We start from the raw sequence: 25,584 nt of genomic DNA on the forward strand, positions 1-25,584 counted from the left end.
ATCATTATATTATATTTAATTTCATTATATATCATATATATGCTACGGTATGCACCCTTGTTTTAACAGATTTTTGTGTTTCTTTTATTTAAAGTTTATTAATAAATTCATTAAATAATGGACATATTTTGATGAGTTATGGCTAAGAATTATAGGCCTACAATGTAAAATAAATTTCCATGCAAAACAAATGTATCACTATTTGCATAAAAATAAGGACAGAATTAGAACTCCAGGGGGGGGGTTAAAGCTCTCCAAGGCTGGAGAGGATACACTTTCATCAGTGAAGCTGGGTGATCCAGTAAACCTGAAATGTATATGGCCCAGGATTGAAAACATTTGCTAAATAGCACATGACTAGAAATCCATTCCAGGTTTGCTGGATAATCCAGATTCACTTTAGAAACCATATCCTCTCCAGCCTTAGAGAGCTTTAATAAATCAGTTTAAAGAACAGTAGTGTGCCAATCCATTGGTAATAAACAAAACCGTAGGTTTAATCCTATTCTGCTCATGATGCTAAATATTCCTTATTGTTCAGTTAATGGTTTAGAAAAGTTTTTTATACATGTTCAGTAAAATAATTGAATACTAATAAGCAAAAAAAAAAAAAACTTCATACACAAGTCTTCTTTAAAAAAATGATTTATTGAAAATGTCAAGTAGCAATAAAAAAGTAACAGAAAACAACACAGCAACACAATATATAGGATAAAACTGCGTGTTTTTTTTTCTTTTTAGCACAACAGAAACATATACTATGTACACTGTATGTAAAAAGCACTACAACAAAACATAAAATATCCCTGTTAACCTCATGGCTTACTTTCCACTTTATAACAGTATCTTTGGATTTATAACGCTTGCATAATTGTTTCTGTGGGAAAGCCACAGGGTGACTTTCTAACATTCTTTAAGGACCACAGTTTCACTGTAGTCTTTGTAAATGATTTAAAGGACGGTTATACTAAAAAATGAATAAAATATTTAATGTGCAGAACTAAATTTATTTCAATCATATGTTTAGTTTTTTTTGTTTTTGTTTTTTAAAAACAAAACCTGCTGCAGTTATTTCATACTTCCAAACCTCTAGTTACTAAAATGCCTTAATATAAGCAGAAATATATAACATCAGATTTCGTCAATACAAATAATAAATAATACAATTCTGCATCGCACTTCCAGAGGAGGAAACGTAAACAGTTTAGTTTGCTTTTTGAGCAAAAGTTTGGGGCGATTTATTTGTTCATTGTTTTTTTTTTTACTCGTAGCTAGAAACCAGCAACCCTTTCTGCTTTCATAGTACATAGGCCAAGTGTTATGATTCTTCGACCTTCATCAAATTGTGAAACTGTGAAAAAGCGAAAGTAAATTTGCAATAACACTTAAAAGTTTTACATTCCCTAATTCCCTATTAAGATAAATAAGGTGGAGCAGGCAGGATGATTCCAGAAATTGCATCTCCTGACAAAGCCTCTGGGATATGAATCATATTACACCAATCACATGCTACTGATTCAACAGCTGTTTGTCAGGCAAAATGTAAAAACTACTTTAAACATACTACTCAGATAGAAGATAGGAATGGGCACAGGTAAGTACGCATGGGGTGCTTCTCTCCTAAGGCTCTCCCTATAGGCTTGACATAGAAGATGATCAGATGTGCAGGCAAATTGTGGTAACTTACAAACACAAGGAGATGGGTCAAGAAGAAGAAAAGGCCATGGAATGACTCCATTGCCAGTTTATCTGTGGGGGAATATTAGTAAGTAGATTTGACTTTCTAACCTGGTTAGTCTTAAGACAGCTAATCACATCCAGGTCAGGAGATACTCATGTCTGTGATAACCCATAAGGTTTTGGATTTAAAATCTTGAAAGAACTTATTAAACAAATACCTTCATTCAGTTTTGAAAGAGAAGGGTTAGGGCTTAAGTTAAAGCGTACCTAAACTTAAAATTTTCACTTTACATAAAAGGGTAGACAACCCTTTTATGTAACATAAAAATTCTGTTCAGTTTTTTTTTGGTGCAACACTTTTTTTTTTTTTTAAAAAACAAAAAGGATGCAGCACTACCCTCTAATTCTCGATTGCCTAGGCGAATGAAGAGAATGAATGGGAGCTCAAAGCCTCCTGGGATACATACGCCACGCATCCCAGGAGGCCCTTGGGTGCTCCTTCTGTGCATGCTGTGCAGAAGGAGCCCTTTCGTCAAAAGGGAAAAACTTTGCTGATCTCACACATGCGCAGTGAGATCGGCAAGTTTTTTTCCCCATCTACGTCACCCGATCTCACGCCTGTTTGGGATGACAGAAGAAGAAGAACCTGGAAGAAGAGGAGAAGATGGCGGCGCGCTGGCCCGAAGACGGATGCCGGGACAGCGCAGGACCTGATGGAAGAGACCTCCCGACGGATCGACTGCTCTACGGCATTGAAGGTAAGTGTATTTTTTTTGTTTTGGGCGAGGTTTGAGTTTACTTCCTCTTTAAATTTTATTTCTGTCTTTAACCCTACTTGCTGTCTAAAGTCTTCCCAGATAGCAATAGAACCCTTACATGATCTTATATAGAAAAAGGCAGTGAAGGCAGTAAAGATGGCTACACCAATAAAAATATGAGTACCTTCTTTTCTAAGTAACCCTATTATGAGGATTGCCTTTGGTGTTCAATCTCATCAACTGCCATACAATGCCGCTATGCCTTGTCACCCCTCCAATGTTATATTACATTATTTTTACCAGGACAAGCTGTCATGTAACAATATCATTCTCCAATGTCTAGCTATGGGTTCTAACCATTTAGGACCCTGGCCCTGTAAACACTGAGGTGTACAGCAAATGGTCATTTTACCACTGAAAAAAAGTTTCCTAACTACTTTAAATGTGAATTATGATTAACAATCAATGTTTTTTTGCTGGTGACATCAGGTGACTATGTGGACAACAATAAACAGTTCACTAGTTTCTTAGCCTTATTCCCCCTCCCACCAAAAAAATCATTATTATTAAATATATGATAAACACATAATAAAATACTGCACTAATGAGTTTAGTAACACATGATATAGATTGTAAATACATTTATATTTCAGAATAAAAATAAAATAAGCTGCATCACAATTGAATTTTAGACTTTATTTGAAATTTGAATATAATGCATATATTACTGTGCAACTAAATGATGTCTATCCTGGAAAATAAAACCTGAAGATTTTATAGCTCCTGAAAGAAATATTTCAACTTTAGAAGGATCCATGTTGAATAACCAACCAGCATGCAATAGATGTTTGGTCTTCCATTTGTCAGATAAGATTAACTTCTTTAAGGTAACTGCAAGATGTACCCCAAAAAATCGACGGGAGTAAATGAATTCCGGTAATTCGAACTATCCCAAGATGGAAGATTTGTAACGAGATTCTTTCCCGCCTTTTTGCACGCAATTGATTGCAAATTTTTTTAGCAAGTTTACTACAACCTAAATGGCAGAAATCATAGCCAACGCCGTTTAGGCTGCAACGTGCAAGGTACTGTAATGTTATTACAAATATGGATTTCCAATAAAATATGCTATGGAGTATTTGTTGGCACAATTTATTGACTCATTTACTTCTTTCTTTCCCAATGTGGTCTCCATTTCCTGAATGTCTTCCACCCTGTTTGCACCCCTGCTTGTTTTTTGAGAATAAGCTTACACTAATTTAATACTGACAATAGGGAACTGAGGCTACTGATTACAGAAGAGTGTACCACACCAGTCCATTTCCTTGCCTGAATTTAAATGTAGTATAAAGTATTTGAGGCAGAACTATTATTTATTACTATGTGGTTAGTCCACATCTCTGTATTGCAGCTCGGTGTATTTTTTTAAGGCATTATTGCATTTTAAGCAGGTCAAATGAAGTCAACAGCAAAACTCCAAACACATGCATGGTGCATTTTAGAACTTTTGCACAAAGGAAGTATTTATTCTTTAAAACTTCTCCCTTACTCTGTAACACAATACCAAAACTGCATTTAAACCTGCATTATAAACGCACAAAAACTTATAGCTGTATAGCTTTTAAAATGTGCAGGAACATATGTCATAAATGTGTGTTACTGCATGTGTATAAGTAAAGTTCACCCTGTTCTTGCCCCTTCCTCCCAGAGGGTGTTGGGGGGTATGTATTTTACCGTACAGACAATATGCTGTCTCACATTTACTGTGAATTCTCTATTGCTTCTAGCATGCTTCACACACCCATAGGGTTATTGTGTAAGTGCATTCAAATGCATGCAGCAGTTCAATTGTTATTAATATTATTAAACAGGATTTATATAGCGCCAACATATAACGCAGCGCTGTACATTAAATAGGGACAGTTCAATGTGTTTCTGTCTGAAGGGTTTGAACAGTAAAAGCCTCATTTCCAAAGAAAAACAGAAAATACAATTTAGTTACATGAAAAAAAAAGGGGGCTGTGGTCATTGCTGCCAGCCCTAAGAATTGTGGTCACTGCATGTACTGGGTTTACATTGGCAGAACCTTTCAACATAATCCATGAGTAAAACTTTAAATTCACAACTCTGTTGTGTACAGCTATATAATCAAGATATGATGTTAGAGGGTAAAATCTAATCAGGCAAAACAATTGTGTTGTCACATTTTTTTGTTTTCTTTTTGTTTTTTATAAAATCCATCTTTATATTTACAGCAAAATAATTAAACTGTCAAATGTATATGATAGGGAAGCACATACTGATATTGCATTAATTTTTCATTTCGGGTAAGGCAAGTAGTTTAAAAAAATAATAATTATTGTATTGGTATTGCAGAATCCCCACTAACAGCACAGTCTTTTGTTAGTCAATGTATATAGTAGCAATATATAGACATAAAGCAAGCATACTATCAGTACTTGCATTGTATAGCCATTGACTGCACAGGACAACATACTGCAGGTGACTGGAGTTTAGGAAGTTATTATGGGGACCCTTAGACATCTAGTCCTGATTTCTGAAATTGTAAAAATGCTGCAGAACTTACAATCCTAAATTAAAATAGCTTGTTACATCCGAAGCACAAAAAAAACTTAACATAATAAACCAAAGGCAATGTATACTTGTATCTGACCTTGTAGACATCAGCACATGCTTTTTTGCTAAGTGCTGAACTGACCAGGAAAGTAAAGTAAAACAGCTGCAAAGTTAAACACCAGATTTAACATAGTGGTTTTAGGTCAATTTCTGTAACACACTGCGCAAAAATAAAAGAACATAAACAGATTATAAAACAAATTTCCAATATGACTTCCATAATACAATTAAAACATTTACAGTAAAAATGTACCAAGCTCATATATTTCCTGATCTCTATTGAAATTTATTTGTACTTAAAAGGTCACTTTGTTGTAGGTCCGGCCTATCAATCAAAGGCTGCAAATCCGAAATGCCAAAATATTGCAATAAAATTGGTCTACCTTTGCGAAGTAGAATCCATTTATCTTTTATTGTCATATTGTAGGGGGATTCTTTGCGCGTACCATTCACAATAATAATTACATTGGATTGCAGCATAATATTGCACTTGTTAGTTAAAATAAAATTGGCTTTTCTGATATGATATATTTACCAAATATGCTATAATAACATACCTAAAACTTTCCTAGATATCTAGAGTTACAGCTTCCTACTTAATATTTTTTTTTCAATATTTACAGTGAAGAAATGCTTTGATTACCCAGTCCCATACTTTATCCTTTACTGGTACACTAATACTTTGCTCCAAATATTGGACTACTTTTTTTTAGCCAGAAAATGATTTGCTTAGAAATAATTGTCCCGTGCCATCTTTCCAGGAGTGAAAAAAATGGGTTATTGTTTTGATTGAAAAGTCATTGAAAGTTATTTTCATTGAAGTTATTTTCATTGTAGAGGATGACCTCAAATATATATTAAACTATGGGAACCTTGGTAGTCCACTACAGGGCTCGTCCCAGTGTTATAGATTTTTTCAATAAGCTTTAGTTATATGTTGCAGCAAATCTCACGTTATGTAATTTGGAGTCAATCTCTTTATTATACTATGTTATCTGCTGACTATTGCTATTCTGGTCAATTTGTATAATGTTAATACATGCTAATGTACATATTCTGGGTCCTTCAGGCTTTATGTTAATGTTTCTTTTCTTTTAAACTTTAAAACTCAATCAAAAATTATTGGATACCAAAAATGAGCTTTTCTTTATAACTGTAATAAATCTTGACACAGAATGCAGAGTTCATAATAACGATACAGACCAAACCAAAAGCCAAATGAATAGCCTATAGATAAATCCCACCTGACTAAACTAGTAATCATAGAGAACAGCCTTCATTTCCAAAACTGTAGGTAAGTTCTTGAGATTTCATTACTAACACTTTAAAGGAAAGTTAACCTAAAACCCAAGCTGGTTTGCTGTTTTTAAGCTTTATGTAGACTGACTTTTGTGCCTTTTGGATTGCTGAATTAGAAATCAACACAATACTTCTCAAAGCTTCATAATTAAACTATTCTTTTAGAAGTTAGAATGTGTTTTAGGTTGTTCAAGAGCCCAGGCAGACAGATAAAAAGACAAAATGCCAAAGAAATAACATTTTATCATTATGTACAGTACAGTAATATATGGCCTGCAGGCCCTTGGGGTGTGAAACATGAATATGTTATTATGACGCTCAATCCATAAAATGAAAAAAAAAAAATACAACTATCCATGTTCAAATGCACTTTTATGGAAAAGCAACCAAATGTGTCTCTTCTAAAGAAAAAAAATATAACTTTTAGACAAGTTATTTATTGCAGAACTCCAACCAAAACCTTTCTTATGTTTGGATAGAGCAGGTAAGGTAAAAACCTCAGTTAGGTTTTACTGCTTTACGTATGCCAAGTCTGAACATTCACAGCATTAAATTTATTTCTTTTAAAGATTGAAGTAAGGTCACATTATCTCCAAGGATTTTGCTGTTCTTTCCTTCATTTGGAAAGGTTCCTTCCTTGCTTCCCAAATAATCAAGACAGGAAAGAATGGAACAGTCATACAGATAGGACAACCGAAGGAAGCATTTAGCCTTTCCTCACTCTATCCAGAACTAAAATACATATTTTGTCTCCTATTGCCACTTTTCTATGGCTTTTACTCTGAGCATCCATTTCGGTCAATGAACACTGCTGTCCCAATATTTACCAAATATCCTTTTCTACTTTGCATGGAGTCGGCCTATTTGTACCTAGCAATCCAGTGAGTTAAGTCAAATCAATATTATACCATGTGCAATTGGAGACTGCAATAAATCAACAAATTGTAAGGTACAGATTGTTTTCTATTGTTAAAACTGTTATATAATATGTGCTATAGTGCCTCTGTTCAGAGTTAGACATAAGTGCCTATCAAAAAATAGTAAGGGCTCATCACCAAAATGCTAAAAAGTTCTGATACAGCTGTATATTATACCTCTGGGTTCTGCAAAGTTCTGTACATGTAATCTTTACAACATGTGTCTGTGATACCCATCTTGACACTTCAAGATTAAATGTAGAATAATGAGATGGATCATCACGTGCAGTTTCACTGGTTTGCTTCAAAATCTTCCGAACCAATTTTTCTAACTCCTTTCTAGACTTTTGCTCTTCATCCAAACTTTGCTTCATTCTTTTGTTCTCCTATAGAATAAAAAATAGAATATGAACACTATAACAATATGAAAAAAACGTACACAGATGGTGGCCATAACATCTTAGAAGGCAAATAAACGCTAAACAACCAAGCTATCGTCGTGCAAAAGTTAACCCTAAAAACCACATTTATAGAACTAAGTTAAGCCATACATAGATTTAGTAGAACAACTAGATTTAGTAGAAAAAAAGGATATCATCTCATTACAAATCCACATAAAAACAATAATTTATGCACCAGAAACAAAAGCTATCCACAAAGTCCTAATTCTTGGTATGTATCAGTATTACTGAATGCATAAAAGACAATTAATCAAAATATAGAGGACAAAATCAAAGTAAGAACAGATTTGATTCCCTGGTGGGCAGGCTTCTAAAAGGTAGTATAACACCTCTAAATCAGAAACTCCATTCACTTTGATTATTTAAAGTTATTATGACATTTTAAAGGTGTGGATAAGTGGCTAAAAAGTGTTTAAAACAAGCACCACAAAATGCTGTTGTAGTATGTGACATTCTCCACTTTCAGTGGAGAATAAAAAAGGACCAAATATATTTACTAGTAAAGTTTGCAAAAAAGGGGGAGATGGAAAATGCTCAAACCACAAATGTTGATGAAACCACATGTTGATGAACAATTGTGATAATTATTGCAAACTAGTACTGATTATCTTAATTGACATTTGATAAAGGTGCCCCATAGATTACAATATAAGGACAGCTGAAGAGCAAAACCTTTATTAGCTAATCTTACCTGCTTTAGTTCCTTGACCTCATCTCGCAATGCATAAACTGTGTCTACAAGACTCCTATAACAAAAGGCAAGAACAGTAAATTACTAAGTACATTGCACTTGAAATCATTTAGAAATGTATCCACAGGAAATGTAGAAAACTGATAACAGCACTTAACATTGTCTCTCCCTGTTTTGCTTGCTTTGATTCAACATCTTTTGATAAAAAGAGTAAGACTGTTTCCATAACTGACTTTTATTTTACAATTTTCTTCCCTTTAATTTTAGTTTACATCAATTTAATTTAGAATATTTCCTTTAAAAAAAGTGTCATCTTACTTAAAGTGAACCTAACCTGATCTTTTGGGTTTTAATATTACTAAGAGGAGTGGATTTTGATGCATAAAATGAGTCTCTGTGATGCCACCTGGATCCTAAATTAGACTTAGGATGGAGCCCAAATTTCTTCCCAGGTTAAGCTTCACTCTTTAATGACACTAAGCGCACCCTCTGTAATTGAATTTGAACTGATATAGGTTCTGACATATAGGGGCTGATTAAATAAAGCTCTCCAAGGCTGGAGAGGATACACTTTCATCAGTGAAGCTGGGTGATCCAGCAAACCTGCAATGGATTTCTTAAGTCATTTGCTATGCTTGTTAGCAAATGTTTTCAATCCTGGACCAGATCCATTCCATGTTTGCTGAATCACCCAGCTTTACTGATGAAAGAGAGCCTTGATCAGCTTTAATAAATCAGGCCCACTGAGTGGAATTACAGGGGGCAGAACTTTGCACCTGGGAAGGTAGGGATTTATTCTTGACATTGGTATTGTCCCATGTACAGCAGTGGCCTAGGATCCAATGTGTGGTGCAGGTTAGAAGTATTAAAAGCTTAGTGAGGCTTTTTTTATGACTATAAAACTAAAAAGGCCTTATAATACAATTTATGAAGGAAAACTGTTCTTGTTTGTCAAAGAAACCTTAACTTTTAAGGTTATAAATGTGTACTTTCCCTATAACATGAAATAATGAAAGACATGTTTATTAGTTGATATGGTTAACTTGGTAAGATATATTTTTTTTTTACAAAACAAAACAACTAGCCCGAAAGCTCTTCTGCAATAGTTTTCTGCATGTTGTACTTTGTCATTACGGTGGTCAATATCAGTTCACCATTCCAGTAATAAGTCATAACCTTTGTTATAAGCTACCTTGCAAGATCACGTCAATATCTTCTCTGTATGCAGAATGAAGAGCAGGTTTATATAGACTATACATGATCAAACTTCCTTCTTACAGGAAGAGGAGCTTGACACAGCTAAAAGCAACACCTAGAACCCCTGAATAAAGCAAATTTTTAATAAACTTATCAGTACGTTGCACAAAATCCTACTTTTCTTCTGGTGCAGTTTGACCGTTGCTCCTCATATCATCAATAATGAGACTTTCTTCCTCAAGCAGCAAGACCTGTGGAACAGAATCTTTCCGGGGACCTAAATGCAAAGAACAGAAAAAACTAATTACAAAACATACTTGAGGAAAAATACAAATATAATAAAATATTGTTTACCCTTTGCATATAACAGCAACTAACAAAAATGTAAACTTGCAACATATATACAACAGTGATAATTTAGGACAGGTATCCACAACTCCAGCCTTTGATAGTCCACACACTTGGATGTACATAGGCCATTTATAGCAAAATCCAAACTGTATATGGCCCTTGGGTACTGGAGTTGAGGATATTTAGTATACAAAATTAAGGCTTTATCTATTTAAACATACTTCTACTATGGGACTAATACAAAAAAGAATAATATATATATATATATATATATATATATATATATATATATATATAGTCCACAATTTTTTTCATCATTTATTCTAAAAAAAAACAAATGGTAGCTTCTCAGAATGTCCATACATCTCTTGGATTTGCTATCTGTAGCTCTAAAGCAAGTTACATAAAAACAGCAGAGCTAAAACAAAATTTAACAAAATATGGCACAAAAAGTTTTTGGTCAGTTTAATAAATCTGCACCAAAGTATTTTTTTCTATATCTATAGGCAGCATTTGTGATGAATGCAACTCAAGTTGTATAAACAACAAGAGTTTCTGTATTGGCGGTTCTACCGCTTCAGAGAGATTTTTGTTTTGTAGCAGACACAGGATATAAGAAGATACAATCTATTTGATTTTTGCAGACTTGGAAACTTTCTCTCTTTTAACCCTTCCTTCTACAGCACTGTGAAGACACATCAGCAAATTAAACCACCCATCGCCATCAGTTTGCTGATGTCTAAACTGGTGAAATACTTGTTTTACAGTTTAAATTACACGTACAAAGCTCTAACATTATATTATTTTTTGCACAACCCATGGATGTGTCAATACAACATAAAATAGAATAGAGAAAAAAAACACACACATATTACAATTAAACACTGTAAAGCACATCATTGTAATATTTCCTAATTACAAATGGTATGGAAAAGATTGAGTTGTAAATGCCAATTTACAGAACCATAGATCTTTGCAATACACTACTGCTAGATGCTGAGACTACACTGCAGCCAAGTAATACAGACTACACCTCCCTCTGTCTGCACAATGAAGCAGTGGATGATGTGGTCCCTATGCTTTCTGCTTCTGCAAACATGTGCAAAGTAAGATATACCTGACTGGCTTCCCCTCCAAGTCTGAAATGCTACTGTAAAGAGGAATATAAAAGTTTAATACCAAAACCAAACTAAATGGGAAATTAAAACACAGACAGAAGAACATAAAGATGAGGGGGGATTTTTTACTCCATTGGCACATCAAACATTCTGTGGTTTTGAAATTCTACTAAAACTACTAAGCAACTCAGAAAAAGAGAATTGAAGCCATTTTTTTTCCTACCAGAGCCAAGGTTTTGCTGGAAGCCAGCTCCTGTGCAATAAGCCTCGATCACTTTCAGAATCTGTGCATCTTCTTCCAACGCTACAGTGCCTGAAAAAAGCAGGTTTAACAATATAAAATACATTTTTGATTTATTATAAAAAATTAGTGTGCAGGTCTGAACCTGCTATGGGAGAGTGGGCGGGTTGTGTGACGGGATACAACCTGCCCACCTCCTTCAGCCTGTGACAGCTCTGAAAGACATGGTCCGCTGCTCTGGCTGGTGCACCCCCCAAGCAGGGTCCTTCTCCTGACCCTGCTGGGGGATGCACCGGCCAGAGCTGCGGTTCAACTGTCAGACAGCTGCGGCCCACTACCAGAGTTGTGGACCTCTGACCGAGGCGATTAAGAAAAAATGGGAGCACAGAGCCTCCCGGGATATCTACGTCATGCATTCTGGGAGGCTCTTGGCCGCTCAGGCATGCAAAGAAGGAGCCTTCTCATCATAAACTTGCAGTGTGATCTCCAAGTTTTTTCCCAATCTACGTCACCCCATCTTGCGCCTGCGCAGTGCGAGATTGGGTGACGTAGGAAGAAGAATGCGGAAGACGAGAGGAGAAGATCTCGGCACCTGGCGCTCTCTCTGCGCTGGGCAAAAGACAGATATCGGGATGACGCGGGACCCAATGGAAGAAACCTCCCAATGGATAGACTGATCTGTGGGGTTAAAGGTAAGTGTGACTTTATTGTTTTGGGTTTACTTCCACTTTAGGTAGTAGCATCGGTCTGATATCCTATACAAAGTCTGTATGAACTAAAGGCTTGAGGATGTAGATTTTGTTCTCTGTTACATCTCAAAGATCATTCTTTAAAAAAAAAAAAAACGAAAACACAGAGAACACTAGAACTATATAAATAACAGCTGGGTCTTAATGCAAACTGATATTGTGTCCCTACTAAGCCTGCGTACACAAACTACAAAAATTTGGGTGAATAATGATACTTGGTGTGCTTTACTGTGTGTTTGATCACACTCACAATGAGGACAATCAGTAATTTTTTTGCAAAGTTGGGTTATGTACATCAAGCCTAAAATCATTTTCAGAAAAAAAAAAATTGCAAAATCTACAACAGAGAATAGCAGCTCATAATAGATTAATAAACATGCACAAAATACAGTAAAGGTGGCATACTTTTCCTGAGAGCAGATTCATCATCGGAAGCTTTTCGCTCTGGTTTTCTTTTTGGAAGAAACTTCTTGACATTTTTGGGGCTTTTGCTAGAATCCTGTGGAAAGAATTATGAGTTTACGTACATATATATTTTTTTTTAATTTTCCACAATGTCCTTGAACATAGATTTGATAATCTACTTCTTTTTCTGTTTTTTTTAATACACTGCCTGTACTCATTAATCTAACCATTTATTAGGGGGGAGCCTCCTGCTCACATCCATGATCCTGAACTATTAAGCCTGCAGCTACTTTATTTATTGGTAAATAGAATTGAGAACAATTAGAAAAAGTCAGGTTTAATGCTGTCTCCCTATTGGGAAATGTTACGTGATACAAAGAGTTTCTTTCTCCCTTGTAGAGCTTGGGGAGCCACCTCCTTGGATAATCAAAGATATATGTGGAAAAAGAGACAAAAGAAAGAGGTTTGAGGCCCAAGAAGTTTTGTTGAAAAGCTAATTATGTATTGATACATTTTAGATTCATACATAAATATGATACATGCATTATTTACACATAATATCCCGAGTCTAGTTATAATGTCACCAGACTGGGATATTTCAATTAGACAAAGGTATTTTAACCCAATAGGTTGTTTGACCGTGTTAGTCCTAAAAAGTCCCATCGCGTTTTGCCACTGTTTGGCTTCTTCAGGGGTATAGTAATATGCGAACTGTACAGTGTGAGAGCACATTTCTCGTTCAGTTTAAATTTTTTTTTTTTTTATAAAAAACAAGGAACATTTTTTTTTTAAAGACATAGCCACTAAACAACGTTTGTCTAGAGTTTTTAATATTATTCCTGTTGAACTACTATTGTTCCCTCATGGACTACTAAAGGCAAAGATTAGCAATTTGAAAAAAAAATAAAATAAAATTAAAAACAAGGTCACTAATTATTATTTTATATCGATATAAAATGTAATTATACAACTGTCACTAATATAAATTTGAGTCAATGTACTTAGGGATAGGGGGCTGAAAGACAATTGAAAGTTCCTATTGGCTGGAAAAACGTGTCAGCTCTTGGCAAATGAGACAAAAAAATTCTAAAAAGTTATTTGAGAGAGATAATCCTTCCAATATGTTGAAGGTCTGCATCAGAACTCCATCCCAGAAGATGTATATGGAACAGCTTGAATGACAGTATGTGTGATATGCCCCAACATATTTCATTTTAAAGGAATAGCAGCTTTACTCTAGTGTGCCCCTAACTACCAAAATGTTCACCAGTGTTTTTGTAAATTAGTATTTTAGAAAAATACTAAAAAGGAAAAGAGAGGATGAGGGTAAAACGTAAGGGGCAGCTCCATAAATATTCACTGGTTCCCAAGACAAAGGGGAAATATCTTTTTCAATAGTCAACCACATCTTTTGAGTTGTGGTGCCAGTCGATCACTCTGATTAAAAATATGGCTTTGTTGTAAATGATCAGTCAATATCAAGTTCCCCTGATATATTGTAAGAGTGTGATAAGCCAAGTAAGGTTCCCTGGAGCCCCAAATGAATTTGCAGAAGGGTTTTTGTGTTAGATTTTAGGAACGAAGTTGGGAGGGAAATAGTGATAATCTGATGACGGTGAAGAAATTATTGGAGAAGATCAGTTTTAAGGATTGTCAATCTGCCAAACCATGATAGTGTGCTCCTAATATATGCCTAAAATAGATCTGTTCTTTTTACACCACCACATGTGATTTTATTTTTAACCCAAGGACTAAAATGAGAGGCAATAGGCTCACGCTTTCCTTGATGCAGACCACTTTCTAAAAGAAACTGCTCAATCAACACTTCTTAAGGTTTATGCAATTCACACTAAATAGTTTACGGTAATGCACCAGGACGTGTTTTAGGTCAACTAATATGAGATGCATGAACAAAACATAGTACATTATCCTGTAACATATTTTGAAAAAGTAATATACTACATACTATAAAAGATTACTGTACAATTAAATTAGATGAATTAGGTATGCAGAAAAAAAGAGATAGCTAGTGGTGACAGCATTATCAATGGTTCATCTTAAAGTTTTTCTTTACCTATTCACCCTTTTGCTCTTGTGGTTTCTAAACAATCATATGACACTAATATTGCATCAGTTTCTTGGAACTCACCAAGACCAAGTTCAAGCTCTGGGAAAACAAATTTTTTTTTCTTTTCATTCTTACTTCGGTTACAACTTTTTCCACATTAAAATCTCTATAATCATCTTTTCTGAAAGTTTCTGATGCTCCTGTGTACTTTGTGGAATATGTAAAGCAATCTTGTGAAGATTAACCTTCTGCTAATGTGTGAAAGTACTTTACTTATACACATTTTCCCCAAAGAAGTTTCCAGTCAACATTGCAGCACCTTCGTGGTAAAATAAATTAGAGCATGACTCATGGGATATCTGGGGCTTAAACCCATTTTTTGTGCATTATAACAGACTCGGACAGAAACCCCTTTAATTTAATTCTCTGTATAGAAATTGAAGACCATTTGAAGCCCTGACCAAGCTTTAAATCCATTTGCACCAAGATGGACTGATGGTGATGATTCTAATAAGGTACAGATCTATTGATACAAATTATTGGCTTTAGACTTTGTTATGAGTATCTCTATCCACCTGTCTGTCTTGGTCCAACTGTGTGCAGAGCTTAATATGAGTTTTACATCATCTAACATATTTCATTAATACAGGATGGATACATAACTTGTGTTGGGTGGTACTTTAATACTTTAATCCAAGTATCCATTAAAGAGATTTTTGAACTTCTTGTTTAGTAAAAAAAAGTTGTATCCTGGACAGGAAAATTAGGAAAAATCTTGCTAACAGCATTACACACAGTCATTAATATGTTAAGTAGAAAAATGTTAAAATCTTTGTAAGATGTTTCCCTGCTGCCTGATAAAAGGTTGTCCAAAGAAAATTATTGACTTAAATAGATCCCTGGACAGCAGTAAACCGACAGGGGTTCTATCCTTTCCCTATTCTATCCAAAACAAAAAAACAAATAAAGGTTTGGGTATAACTACATTTTAGGGAAACAAAATCAATCCAAGTTACTATATATAGAGTCTGAGGTTGATGTCCTCCTTTTTCAGGTAGAAAGTAAGCATTTAGTTTTGCTCACATCAGGCTAACTTTAGGGAAGGGACCATAAAAAACATATACTTACTCCACCTTCCCTTTTTTCAAACATCAGGTGCTAAAATGTCAGAGATTAATATGTATATTTTGGTGCATTTAAGTTAAAACTTACAAGGGACTATAGACATTACTCCTGTACTCATGTGACAATACTTAGGCCTGGCAGTTACCTGCTCAGGCACGAAGAGCAGTATTGTGAAGAGGTTGAGGAGTGTCATGTATTCCCCCATACACAGAAGCAGATCTTGTACAGCCTGAGGGTAGATTAAAGCAGTTGAAGATGAAAATGTGAAGTGAGCATCTTGGCTCGTACCGGCACAGTACCATGATTACCATAAAGGGGCACACGACAGAATGCATTCTTTATACATTTGTTTGTGAACCTAGGAGATAAAAGAAGCAGTAGAGACAAAACTGAGTTTTGTGTGGATTGACACTTTAAAGCAGCAGGGATGGAAAGCATGCACCAAAAATGCCATGTGTTCACACGATGGAGAAATCAAAGATAATAATTAATTTGTGCTGCAGAATTGAGTAAAAAGAAAAAGAGCATTAAATAGCGCAGTATTGATAAGAAGTGGTATTTATTGAATGGATATGTGGTACATTAGGTTGTGTCTGGGCAACCACTGAAAAGACAGGTAAAGGAGGATTTTGGTTCCTATGTAGGTATAAGCGAGAAAAAGTTCTCAAAATCCAATGAAAACCGAGTTAGTACAAAACAGAAATACTCCAAAGATTTAGGAAGAATAGAAAAAAGTGAAATAACACTGGCTAAGTGATGTGTAGGATGATGATATACACCAGGACCCTTGGGGAAGGAACCTAATTTTGTGACAACTGTTGGCCTATGAGACAACCCATCATAACATAGGGATAAATACCAGCAAAGACCCAAGCTCTGGACTACAGGTAATAAAGATTTGAATAACAATCCAAACAAGTTCTCAATGTTCCCAAGGTGTTGTTCAAACTATTTGACTAGGAATATGAATAAATTTAGGTTTCCACTCTCCCAAATAGGTTTGTATTAAAATGTAAGTTAATTTCTTAAAATCTACATTTTTAACGTCAAGGTCAAATTGCATTGCACCAGAGCAGTAAAAGTAAAAAAAAGTTACCATAAATGTAATTAAAAAGTAAATTAGGTTTGCAATGTTTTAATAAAAGGCTTCAAAACTGGACCAAGTAACAGCAACACTGACAGGAACATTCGGACACAAATATGTTATCATGCTAATTCTATCGTAACCCCAAATTAAAATTCAGCAATACAAAATATATTCATTTGAAGGAGGAAAGGCAATATATTAGAAATTGATGTTCTCATCTCGGTACAATTGGAATACATTTAATTTTCCCATCTTAGCTTAAGGATAAATTATCTTTTCCAAAATAAAAATTTATGCAAAGCTTGTACTGACAGCATTTTATTATGCATTAAAAGCAAAGAAAAGGATTTTTACACTGACAAAAAGCAGTGTTAATGCAACATAATGCACACATAAAAAGCAGTCTTATTTTTAGAAGCCCGCAGACAAAGAAATACAAAAGGTGCGTTTTTTTTTTTTGTTTTTTTTAATAAAAGTGATGTATATATTATCCAGAACAAATCATCCATGGGAAATATTTGCACAATAATAGAAAGTGGACTCATCAGTCAATGAAAGAAGATGTTTTTGGGGACTTCTAAGGAAAATGCTATCCTCTCACTCCAATGCTGCATATCTGTTCTATGGGAAATAAACTACTGACTGAGAGTGATGCTACAGACTTACAACTAACACAGTTTCCATCTAAAGCTTCTGACAAAAGAATTCCAAAATGAATTGCGTTTGTATGGACTGCACAAGAAAACCTTAAAAAAAAACTCCCTAAAATGTTATATTTTAAATTAAACAAAGCCTGCATAAAGTATAAGACCCGCCATTAAACACTTCTAAAAATGTTCCTTGGATGCCATTCTGTCCCAATGGCATTTCCATTGCCGACGTCTGTAAGCAAAAAACAACTCTTGGTGCAATAAGTTCGCCTCGCTCCAAGATCACTTTCTTTTTTTCTAAACCAGCCTTAAAAAACTGTGGCAATGCGTAAATAAGCATATATAAGATGAATGTGTACCTGATATAAGACTGGAAAATGCTCCCGTAATCTTTTTGTCACTGATAGACAAAGGCCAACTACTTCCAACAGTAAATCCTGTCTTCATTACTCCCTAATTTGGAGCGGATAGGCAGATTAGTTCGGATTAGCTTCTACTTACTCGACTTCCTTTGGAAAGTATTTTATCCCAGCAAGTAGCAGTTCCAGAAAGGTCAGGAATTGCTGCCTACTTAGTTCTATTTGTTGCGGTTTAGTTTAATCTAATTTACCAGACTCCCAGTCTAGTATCGTATACCTCTGTGGCTTCTCTAAATGCTCAGTATGCAAATTTTGACTGAAATCTGGCATGGCCTATTTATTCAGAAACCCAGACCTTGGGGATGAGGTTCATAACAGAACTCAAAGTTCCAGTGTAACACAAAATGTACATACTAACCCTGTCCAGATTCAAAGTATTCATAAAGAACTTTAAAATGACAAAGAGTCATTGTGCCTAAAATATGTTAGATTACGGAGTTCAGCTTAGTAAACCTTAGCTTTAGATTTCTTCTTTGTTTTAAGTTTTTTCTTAACTAACACAACTAAAATCTATTTTTTGTGAAAAAAAATACAAATAAACAGATTGTGGAGGAGTGTAATCCAAAAACTACAGATTATAATGGACAAAACGACACAAAAACAAAAGGAAAACCAGTTAAAGAGCAAATCTCCGAAGATCTCAGTTTTAAATGACAAAAGTAGAAATTTTTATGTTTGTAATTTCAATCATTTAAGATTACATATGCTTTCGGAAGCCAGGATGCTTATGCAAAAAAAAAAATTGTTGTACTTAATTTGGAAAATTATGTTTTCTATCATTTCACCTCCAAAAACACGGTACTTCCTAAGTCGGTCTCCTCAGGTAAAATACATACTTACATATAAAGTAGATAAAAGCAGATCAGATAAAACCTTTCTAAATTCAAAATTCTTATGGGGTTGATTTATTTAAACGGGAGAAAAAAACAAAACAAAAGTGGAGTTTCTATTAGGAGCAACTAGTCAGGTTTTATTTTTAAACATAAAGTTTAAAAAACATGAAACTAAATGTAAAAATTAAAATCAAACTGCGCGCCGTTCGGCAATAATATAGTTCAATTTAATAAGACCTTATAATGTAGCAAAGTAAATAAAATACCTTTATAAATAAAGGTATTTTAATTGATTTCATCACCACGGCCCTGGAGCTGTACAGGATTAACCTTCCACTATGTTTATGTAAAGCCTTGATTAAAGCCAATCTGCAAAGGGGCAACATGCTAACATGGAGACATGTTAAAGTTTTTTATTAATACTTTAAATATATAACAGAAAAATATATATATACACTATTGAACATGTTAGCACTGTTGAGTGAAAATGGTGTGCTGGGAGATGAAACCTGAATACTTTCTGTATTCCAGCACCTGACACTGAGAAATGACTTCACTAATAAGCAGGTGATTTTTTGGGATCTTTTTGGGAGAGATGGAGCAATTTTGGAGGGTGAAATCAGGTAAAAAAGCACTGACACCCAAAGCTGCAGGTTTATATTTAAATTGCCATTACCACCAATGCTGCAGATTTAAATTTATTTGCCACCAACCATCAATGCAGTGAATTTAAAACGTAGGGGTTAGTATTGAGGCCAGTATTGCTAGTGGTTATTTTAGGATGCTTGGGCTGATTGAAGCCTCATTTGAGGGCCTTTTATAATCTTCAAAGTTAACCCCCACTGCTCTATAGCATTACCATTCGCTGGTGGGTCAATTAGACACTTTCAGTATATAGGATGGCAATGCTGTACAGGAGGGGAAAACAACCCCAATTTTGTGCATATTTTTATTCCTTTAAATTGTCTTTTTTTCCCATTTTCTTTGCTTTTAAAAAATTATCTCCAGCTTACCTTTCCAACCTGTTACATTTTCAGCTTAGTTTAGGGTTACTGTAAGTGAGCTAATATTTTAACTTGATTGTATTAGAAGGAAGCACTAGTTACATCAGTCATTAAATGACCTCTGCTTATCCTTTTCTTCTGAAATAAACACATTAATAAATATATTTGTTTTAGACAAGCATAAGATTTCTTTCAGAGGTAATAATATTTTTTAAAAATACAAGACAAAGGACAATTGTGTTCTGCCTCCAGTTAGTGCAGTATTGTGGCTTTTTCTACCACATTTTTAGGAAAATACTATGAGTTTTATGTTATATAGTTTAGCCCCTCATATTATCTTGTAGATTTTAATATATTTTTAATTCTATTTTTATATTTAATTTACAATTTTTTAATATATTTCTCAATTCTATAAATACATTTAGGGAGACGCAGTAATTGCAAGTATTGGACAGACACAAGCAGGGATGCTACAGGCGCAGGGATGAAGCTTCCATATTGCAACGTAACAATAGGTTCTACCCTTACCTTCAAGATATAAGACATCCTCTACAATAAATAGGTAGAAAAAGAAAAGAATATATGTAAGATAGAGCAGGCAAAATTACAATTTACAACTCATTACCTTACCACTCAACTAAATAACTGCTATTAATACAGATATGTATTGTGTGGTTGCAAAAAACATTATCCTAATTAAAGTAAAGTTAACAGAGAAAGTTGTCCAAAAGCTTGTCAGGTTTTTACCTTTCATTCATTTATAACCTCTGTTGGTAAAACAGATATAAATTTCCAGTAATCATAAATCACTTGGCAGAACACATACATTGGCAAAAGTAGTGCAATAACTTTGTGCTGAGCTTTGTTGACATACATTCAAAATGATTGGACCACCATCGAAAATGTGTGTTAATGCATCATATTAGTGTAAATGGAGATTCCTCTAATGAATACTGTTTCATACAATGTCTATGGAAACCAGAAGCCCTCAGGTGTTAAACTTGGATTCTTACAACTCACCTAATTTGGAGTAAAGACAGGAAAAAACTGTACACTAAGTTCATGTCAACTCTACTGGGCTGCGCCATGGCAGCCCCATGATGGAGCCATGTGCTACTGGACAATACTAATTTTGCTATACAGAGCTATGCATTCACAAATGATGGGGCACATTCTCCAACAAGAGATGAAGTATCCAATGTAGTAAAACCTTTCATGTAGGAAAATGAAATTATTTTTCACATACAAAATATTTGAGGATCCCTCCAGAACAGGAAGTGGAAAAGAAACTGTAGTGCATGGGGTAACATACCTTTACATTATATCAGATATCACATTGAAATTGGGAAAATATGGAGGGTGCCAATGTTTCCATACTACTGAAAGTGGTAGCTAAATGGCTATCATTCGAATTTAGTGGCTCCAATATTTTCCGAGTCACCAAGTCAGATTTCGTAGACTCAGGATTATAGCTCCACATTGGCTTCCTAATCTGTAGCTTCCTAATCCTTGTTCTGGTTCTGTAACTTTTAAATGGACGTAAGACAGAAACAGCCAGTCAAAGACTTTCCTAAAAGGGCCAGTAAGGGCTCAATACGGGTTTACTTTAGTAAAAAAAAACAGAGAACTCAATAGCAAAACCTTTTAGTATCTACTGATAGAAGGCTGAGAGCTGGTTTTATAGCTGCCACATCTGAAGAGTAAAGGACTGATATAAGATACATCATTCAATGTGGGCTGCCTTTAGTGTAAAATGCTGAGGGCTGCTGGCTTACCACATTACGAGGCAAGACCCCTCAACCAATACGTTTGGCACCCACTCACACCTCAAGGATGCTTCTTGTATTCACAGACAGGAAGTCTAAAGCTTGCCATTTAGACAGGTTTGATGTTGAATGTTTTTTTATATGAGAAGCAGAAACAATATGCATGCTTGTTTTTCTTAGTTGTATATAGCCAGTGACATATTTATCCTTTACTTTATTTTAAATGATTTCCAAGTATAAAAAATGAAGGCCTTTTAAACATCTTTGGCTTTATGAAACACATGTTCATATTAAACTTAAATTAGATCATTAGGGCAATTGCTGTTGATATGGTCAACAAGCCAACTGCTTTCATTCTCCACTGGAATTTCTAGCCATCTTTTGTCTGTAGGCCAAATAAAATTGTTACCTTTCTCTAGGGAAATTCTGCATTGTACAAGAAAGAGGCTGACTAAAGCCAATGTTTATCAAGTTTGGAAACCTATAATAGTAGAGGCACATGGCAAATTTTATATATTGTAACATGTGTGGTTCCACCTGTGGCTCTATTGTCTGTTTTTTGTCGGGTGATAAACATGGTAGCTGCTACTGCTGGCCTTTTCTTTCTGAACATTCCATTTACCTGTTGATCATGCTATCTTTCTTAAATACATAGTGTTCCTAATGTAAAGTCAGCATTCAGTTAAGAACCGTGGACTTTACTCTGACTTTTTTAGCAATTAGTAAACTTGGAAAAAGTAAGAGTGATGGTAGGGATGAGTGAAAGAGGAAAAGGGACAGAATTCCAGTAGATAATTCTAACTAACGGCCATGTTTCACCTAAAATGTATCAGTTTTAAATGGCTTGTACCTAAAAAATTATTAGAAGTGTCTATTCCTGTGGAAATTTCTTATTATGTAGCAGCCTCTGAAAAAAGACTAGTCATGTATCATCAGATAGATAAATGTTCGTACAGTTACAGAATAAAGAGCAGAGAAAATATCACAAGCTAACAAAAAGAGAACAAGACAAATTGTTCCAATAGTGACATCTACTGTATACAATATAAATAATATACCAATACTTGACTATAACAACATTAAGATAGAAAGGCTACCTCTTTATAGCTGAGGGCGGCTGATGGTCGAAGAGGTGGAGCCGGCCGCAGGCAACTCAAGGTCCAGGCTTTGTAAATTTTGGCAGGTTCCAGAGGTCCACGAGGAAGTAATGAATAGGAGTGGTGGGACGGAGGTGGGTTTCTTCTGTCTGAAGCCTGACAATTTGTATCATATTAAAAAAAATGTTAACTAAGTCTTGAATGCCCACAAATTACTTTTTAATAAACAAAAGCTAAAAAATGTATCTTGATGTTTTGGGTGCTACATTTTATATGTAAGATAGTATCAAGCCATATTACGCAGCGCAGTACAAAGTTGATAGTCGTGTCACTAGCTTTCCCTCAAAGGAGCTCACAATCTAATGTCCCTACCATAGTCATATGTCTATATTGTAGTCTATGGTCAATTTTGAGGGGAAGCCAATTAACTTTACTGCATGTTTTTGGGATGTGGGAGTAAACCGAAGTACCCGGAGGAAACCGACGCAGACAACCTGCAAACTCCATGCAGATAGGGTCCTGGACGAGATTCGAACCTGGGACATAGAGCTGCAAAGACAAGAGTGCTACCTCTGAGCCACCGTACTGCCCAAAATTTTGAAAAGGTGTGAAAAATTAATGCTTATACTATAATCACACCAACTTAATGAGAATATAAAAATTGTGTTGGCAATTTATATTTTAGTATTTCAGCATTCCAGTGGTCAGTGCTAACCAACATTGGTGCTGTTGGTATGTACAGCAAGAAAGTAAAACTGTTTATTTATTCTACATAGATAAAGCAAAAGTTTACTTAAATATTTTTTATGCACAAATATTACTAACAAGGAAAGAATAATTAACTTACAGACTGGGAACCCCATGATGGTGTTTTACATAAAGAGGCATGTGAAGCAGGACTTTTAGTTAGACGGCACAGATGATCTAACCACTCTTGACAGTCCTGACTGCTGCTACAATGGACCACAATACGATCTATCATATGACCTGCATTGCAAGAAAAAAATCATTCTAGGACACACATACAAAAAGTGAAATTGAAAGCTTGAAATTCTTTGATTTTCCTGAATTTCAGGAAAATAAAAAGGACAATTTACCAATTTATAACCTGGATATGAATGAATATGAATTATATGTATTTTTACATTCACATAATACTAGTTGCTTGCGGGTCACATTGAAACAATAAATATCAGTTGCTGACCTGAAATTAAGCATGCATAATAAAGAGGTATGACTTTATGCTGCTTTCATAAGCTTCCTTCTCATTTTGGATCGGTTCTATCCTTCAATGTAAACAACTAAAAATTAGTATGTTTGTAAGGATATATAAGTTTTAGATACATCATGAAAAAGAAAGTAAACCCTCTAATTGTAAGTTTTTACATAATAATACATACAATACATACATACATCAGCCCATAATAAAAATCATGAAGTCCTTAGCAGGTTCTAAAATAAATTAATATCTAAATAATTAAAATAAATGAAAATCTAAATTAATAAAATAAATTAAGGCTCAGAAAAAGAACAACACACAGTAGATGTGCCATTTTTTATTAAAAAAAATGAAGCCAAAATGAAGAAGTTGAGTAAAAAGCAAGCACACCCAATGATTTAATATCTTGTACATCCACCTTTAGAAGCAATATCTTTAGGTAATCATTTTCTGTAAGAATTTATCATTGTGGAGGATTCTTGGCTTCAAATAACATGATTCCAGTCCTATGCTTGCGCTATAAAACTCTATTCATAAAGGGAGTTCCCAGCCCGAGTGAAACTTAAAACATGTCTGCCATTGTACAATTTTATTACATAGGGACTGAGAGAATAAAGAAGTTCACAGAAGAAAGATAACATTGCATAATTTTTTTAGTTCAGCTTGTTACATTCTTCTAAAATCCTTGCACTTCTGAAAAGCATTCTTCATGAAATTAGAGTTTGATTAAAAAGATATTCATGATCTGGAAAACTGAAAAAAAAAAAAAAAAGACAACTTACCTGAAATCTCAAAGGGGTGACTGATGCCATCACTCTCCTCTAACCTAACTACGGACATTCCAGTTAGTGGTAATTTCCCCTTACAAAAAGAAAGAAAAACACAAATATAAATTATACATTGATTTTTTTGACTGTAATTGAAGGTTAAGGTTTTGCAAGCTTTCATATTTACTTTCCTATGTTCTTTGTAAATGATGTGTTACGTGCGTGGTCATCACCATCATTTATGAGTCATACATAGCTCTATGTGCATAATGTATATGTGTTTGAGAAGTGTACCAATGATACAAAGCAATTTTAAAGTTATAACTAGGTCTCAAAGGCTGAATGAGTTGAAAAATTTCATTTAAAATGGTATTTACCCTCGAACAACTGAGACAGGGGCATACTAAGATTTTAAAGTCCGTAACAGATGTTAAACTCATAGTGTATACAGCAGCTTTTACCAACCATTTACCATGGAAGAAATCTTGAAATTAAACCCTACAGCTCATCCTGGTGATTGGAAAGTTAAATATTAGATGAATAAAAGAGAAATAAATACAATAAACCTGACACCCAGGGTTACTTTATACAACTTTTTTTTAGTTATATTTAAAATGATTAATATTAATGGTTAAGGACAAATTTTAATACTGCCAATGGTGCCTAAGGCGGCCCTATGACCACATTTTACCATCATATAAAGCAGTGTTTTTCAACCTTTTTTGAGCCACAGCACATTTTTTACATTGAAAAAATCCTGCGGCACGCCACAAATCAAAGATGTTACAAAACCACACTCTGTAGCTGATTCTCTTGTCTCTAAGAATAAACAAGGCAATTAAACTACCTACTGCCACCCACTGACAGGGAAGAGTAATACATTACTCTGCCAGTCACTACACCAAAGACACTCGACAATGGTAATTAGATAATTTCCCACGGTACACCTGAAGATCTCCCACGGCACAGTGGTTGAAAATCACTGATAAAAGGGTTGGCTTCCACCCTGAAAAAATTATTTTTTGGGGGGGTTAACCCTCCCGTT

The 25,584-nt window shown here is 34.8% G+C and overlaps 1 protein-coding gene across 1 annotated transcript in view; it reads right to left on the minus strand.

Moving 5' to 3' along the window:
- Positions 1-3,943: 3,943 nt before the first annotated feature.
- Positions 3,944-25,584, minus strand: part of ARHGEF6 (Rac/Cdc42 guanine nucleotide exchange factor 6) — a gene marked incomplete in the record, with an annotated part of 64,260 nt that continues 42,619 nt past the window's right edge. Inside the window, 9 exon segments of the mRNA XM_072431839.1 lie at positions 3,944-7,677; positions 8,444-8,498; positions 9,818-9,917; positions 11,333-11,422; positions 12,505-12,598; positions 20,219-20,239; positions 22,554-22,709; positions 23,401-23,540; positions 24,555-24,633. Of these exon segments, the coding sequence (XP_072287940.1) occupies positions 7,426-7,677; positions 8,444-8,498; positions 9,818-9,917; positions 11,333-11,422; positions 12,505-12,598; positions 20,219-20,239; positions 22,554-22,709; positions 23,401-23,540; positions 24,555-24,633 (987 nt within the window).

Source organism: Pyxicephalus adspersus, chromosome Z, assembly GCF_032062135.1.
Source record: "Pyxicephalus adspersus chromosome Z, UCB_Pads_2.0, whole genome shotgun sequence".
NCBI classification, from domain to species: Eukaryota; Metazoa; Chordata; class Amphibia; order Anura; family Pyxicephalidae; genus Pyxicephalus; species Pyxicephalus adspersus.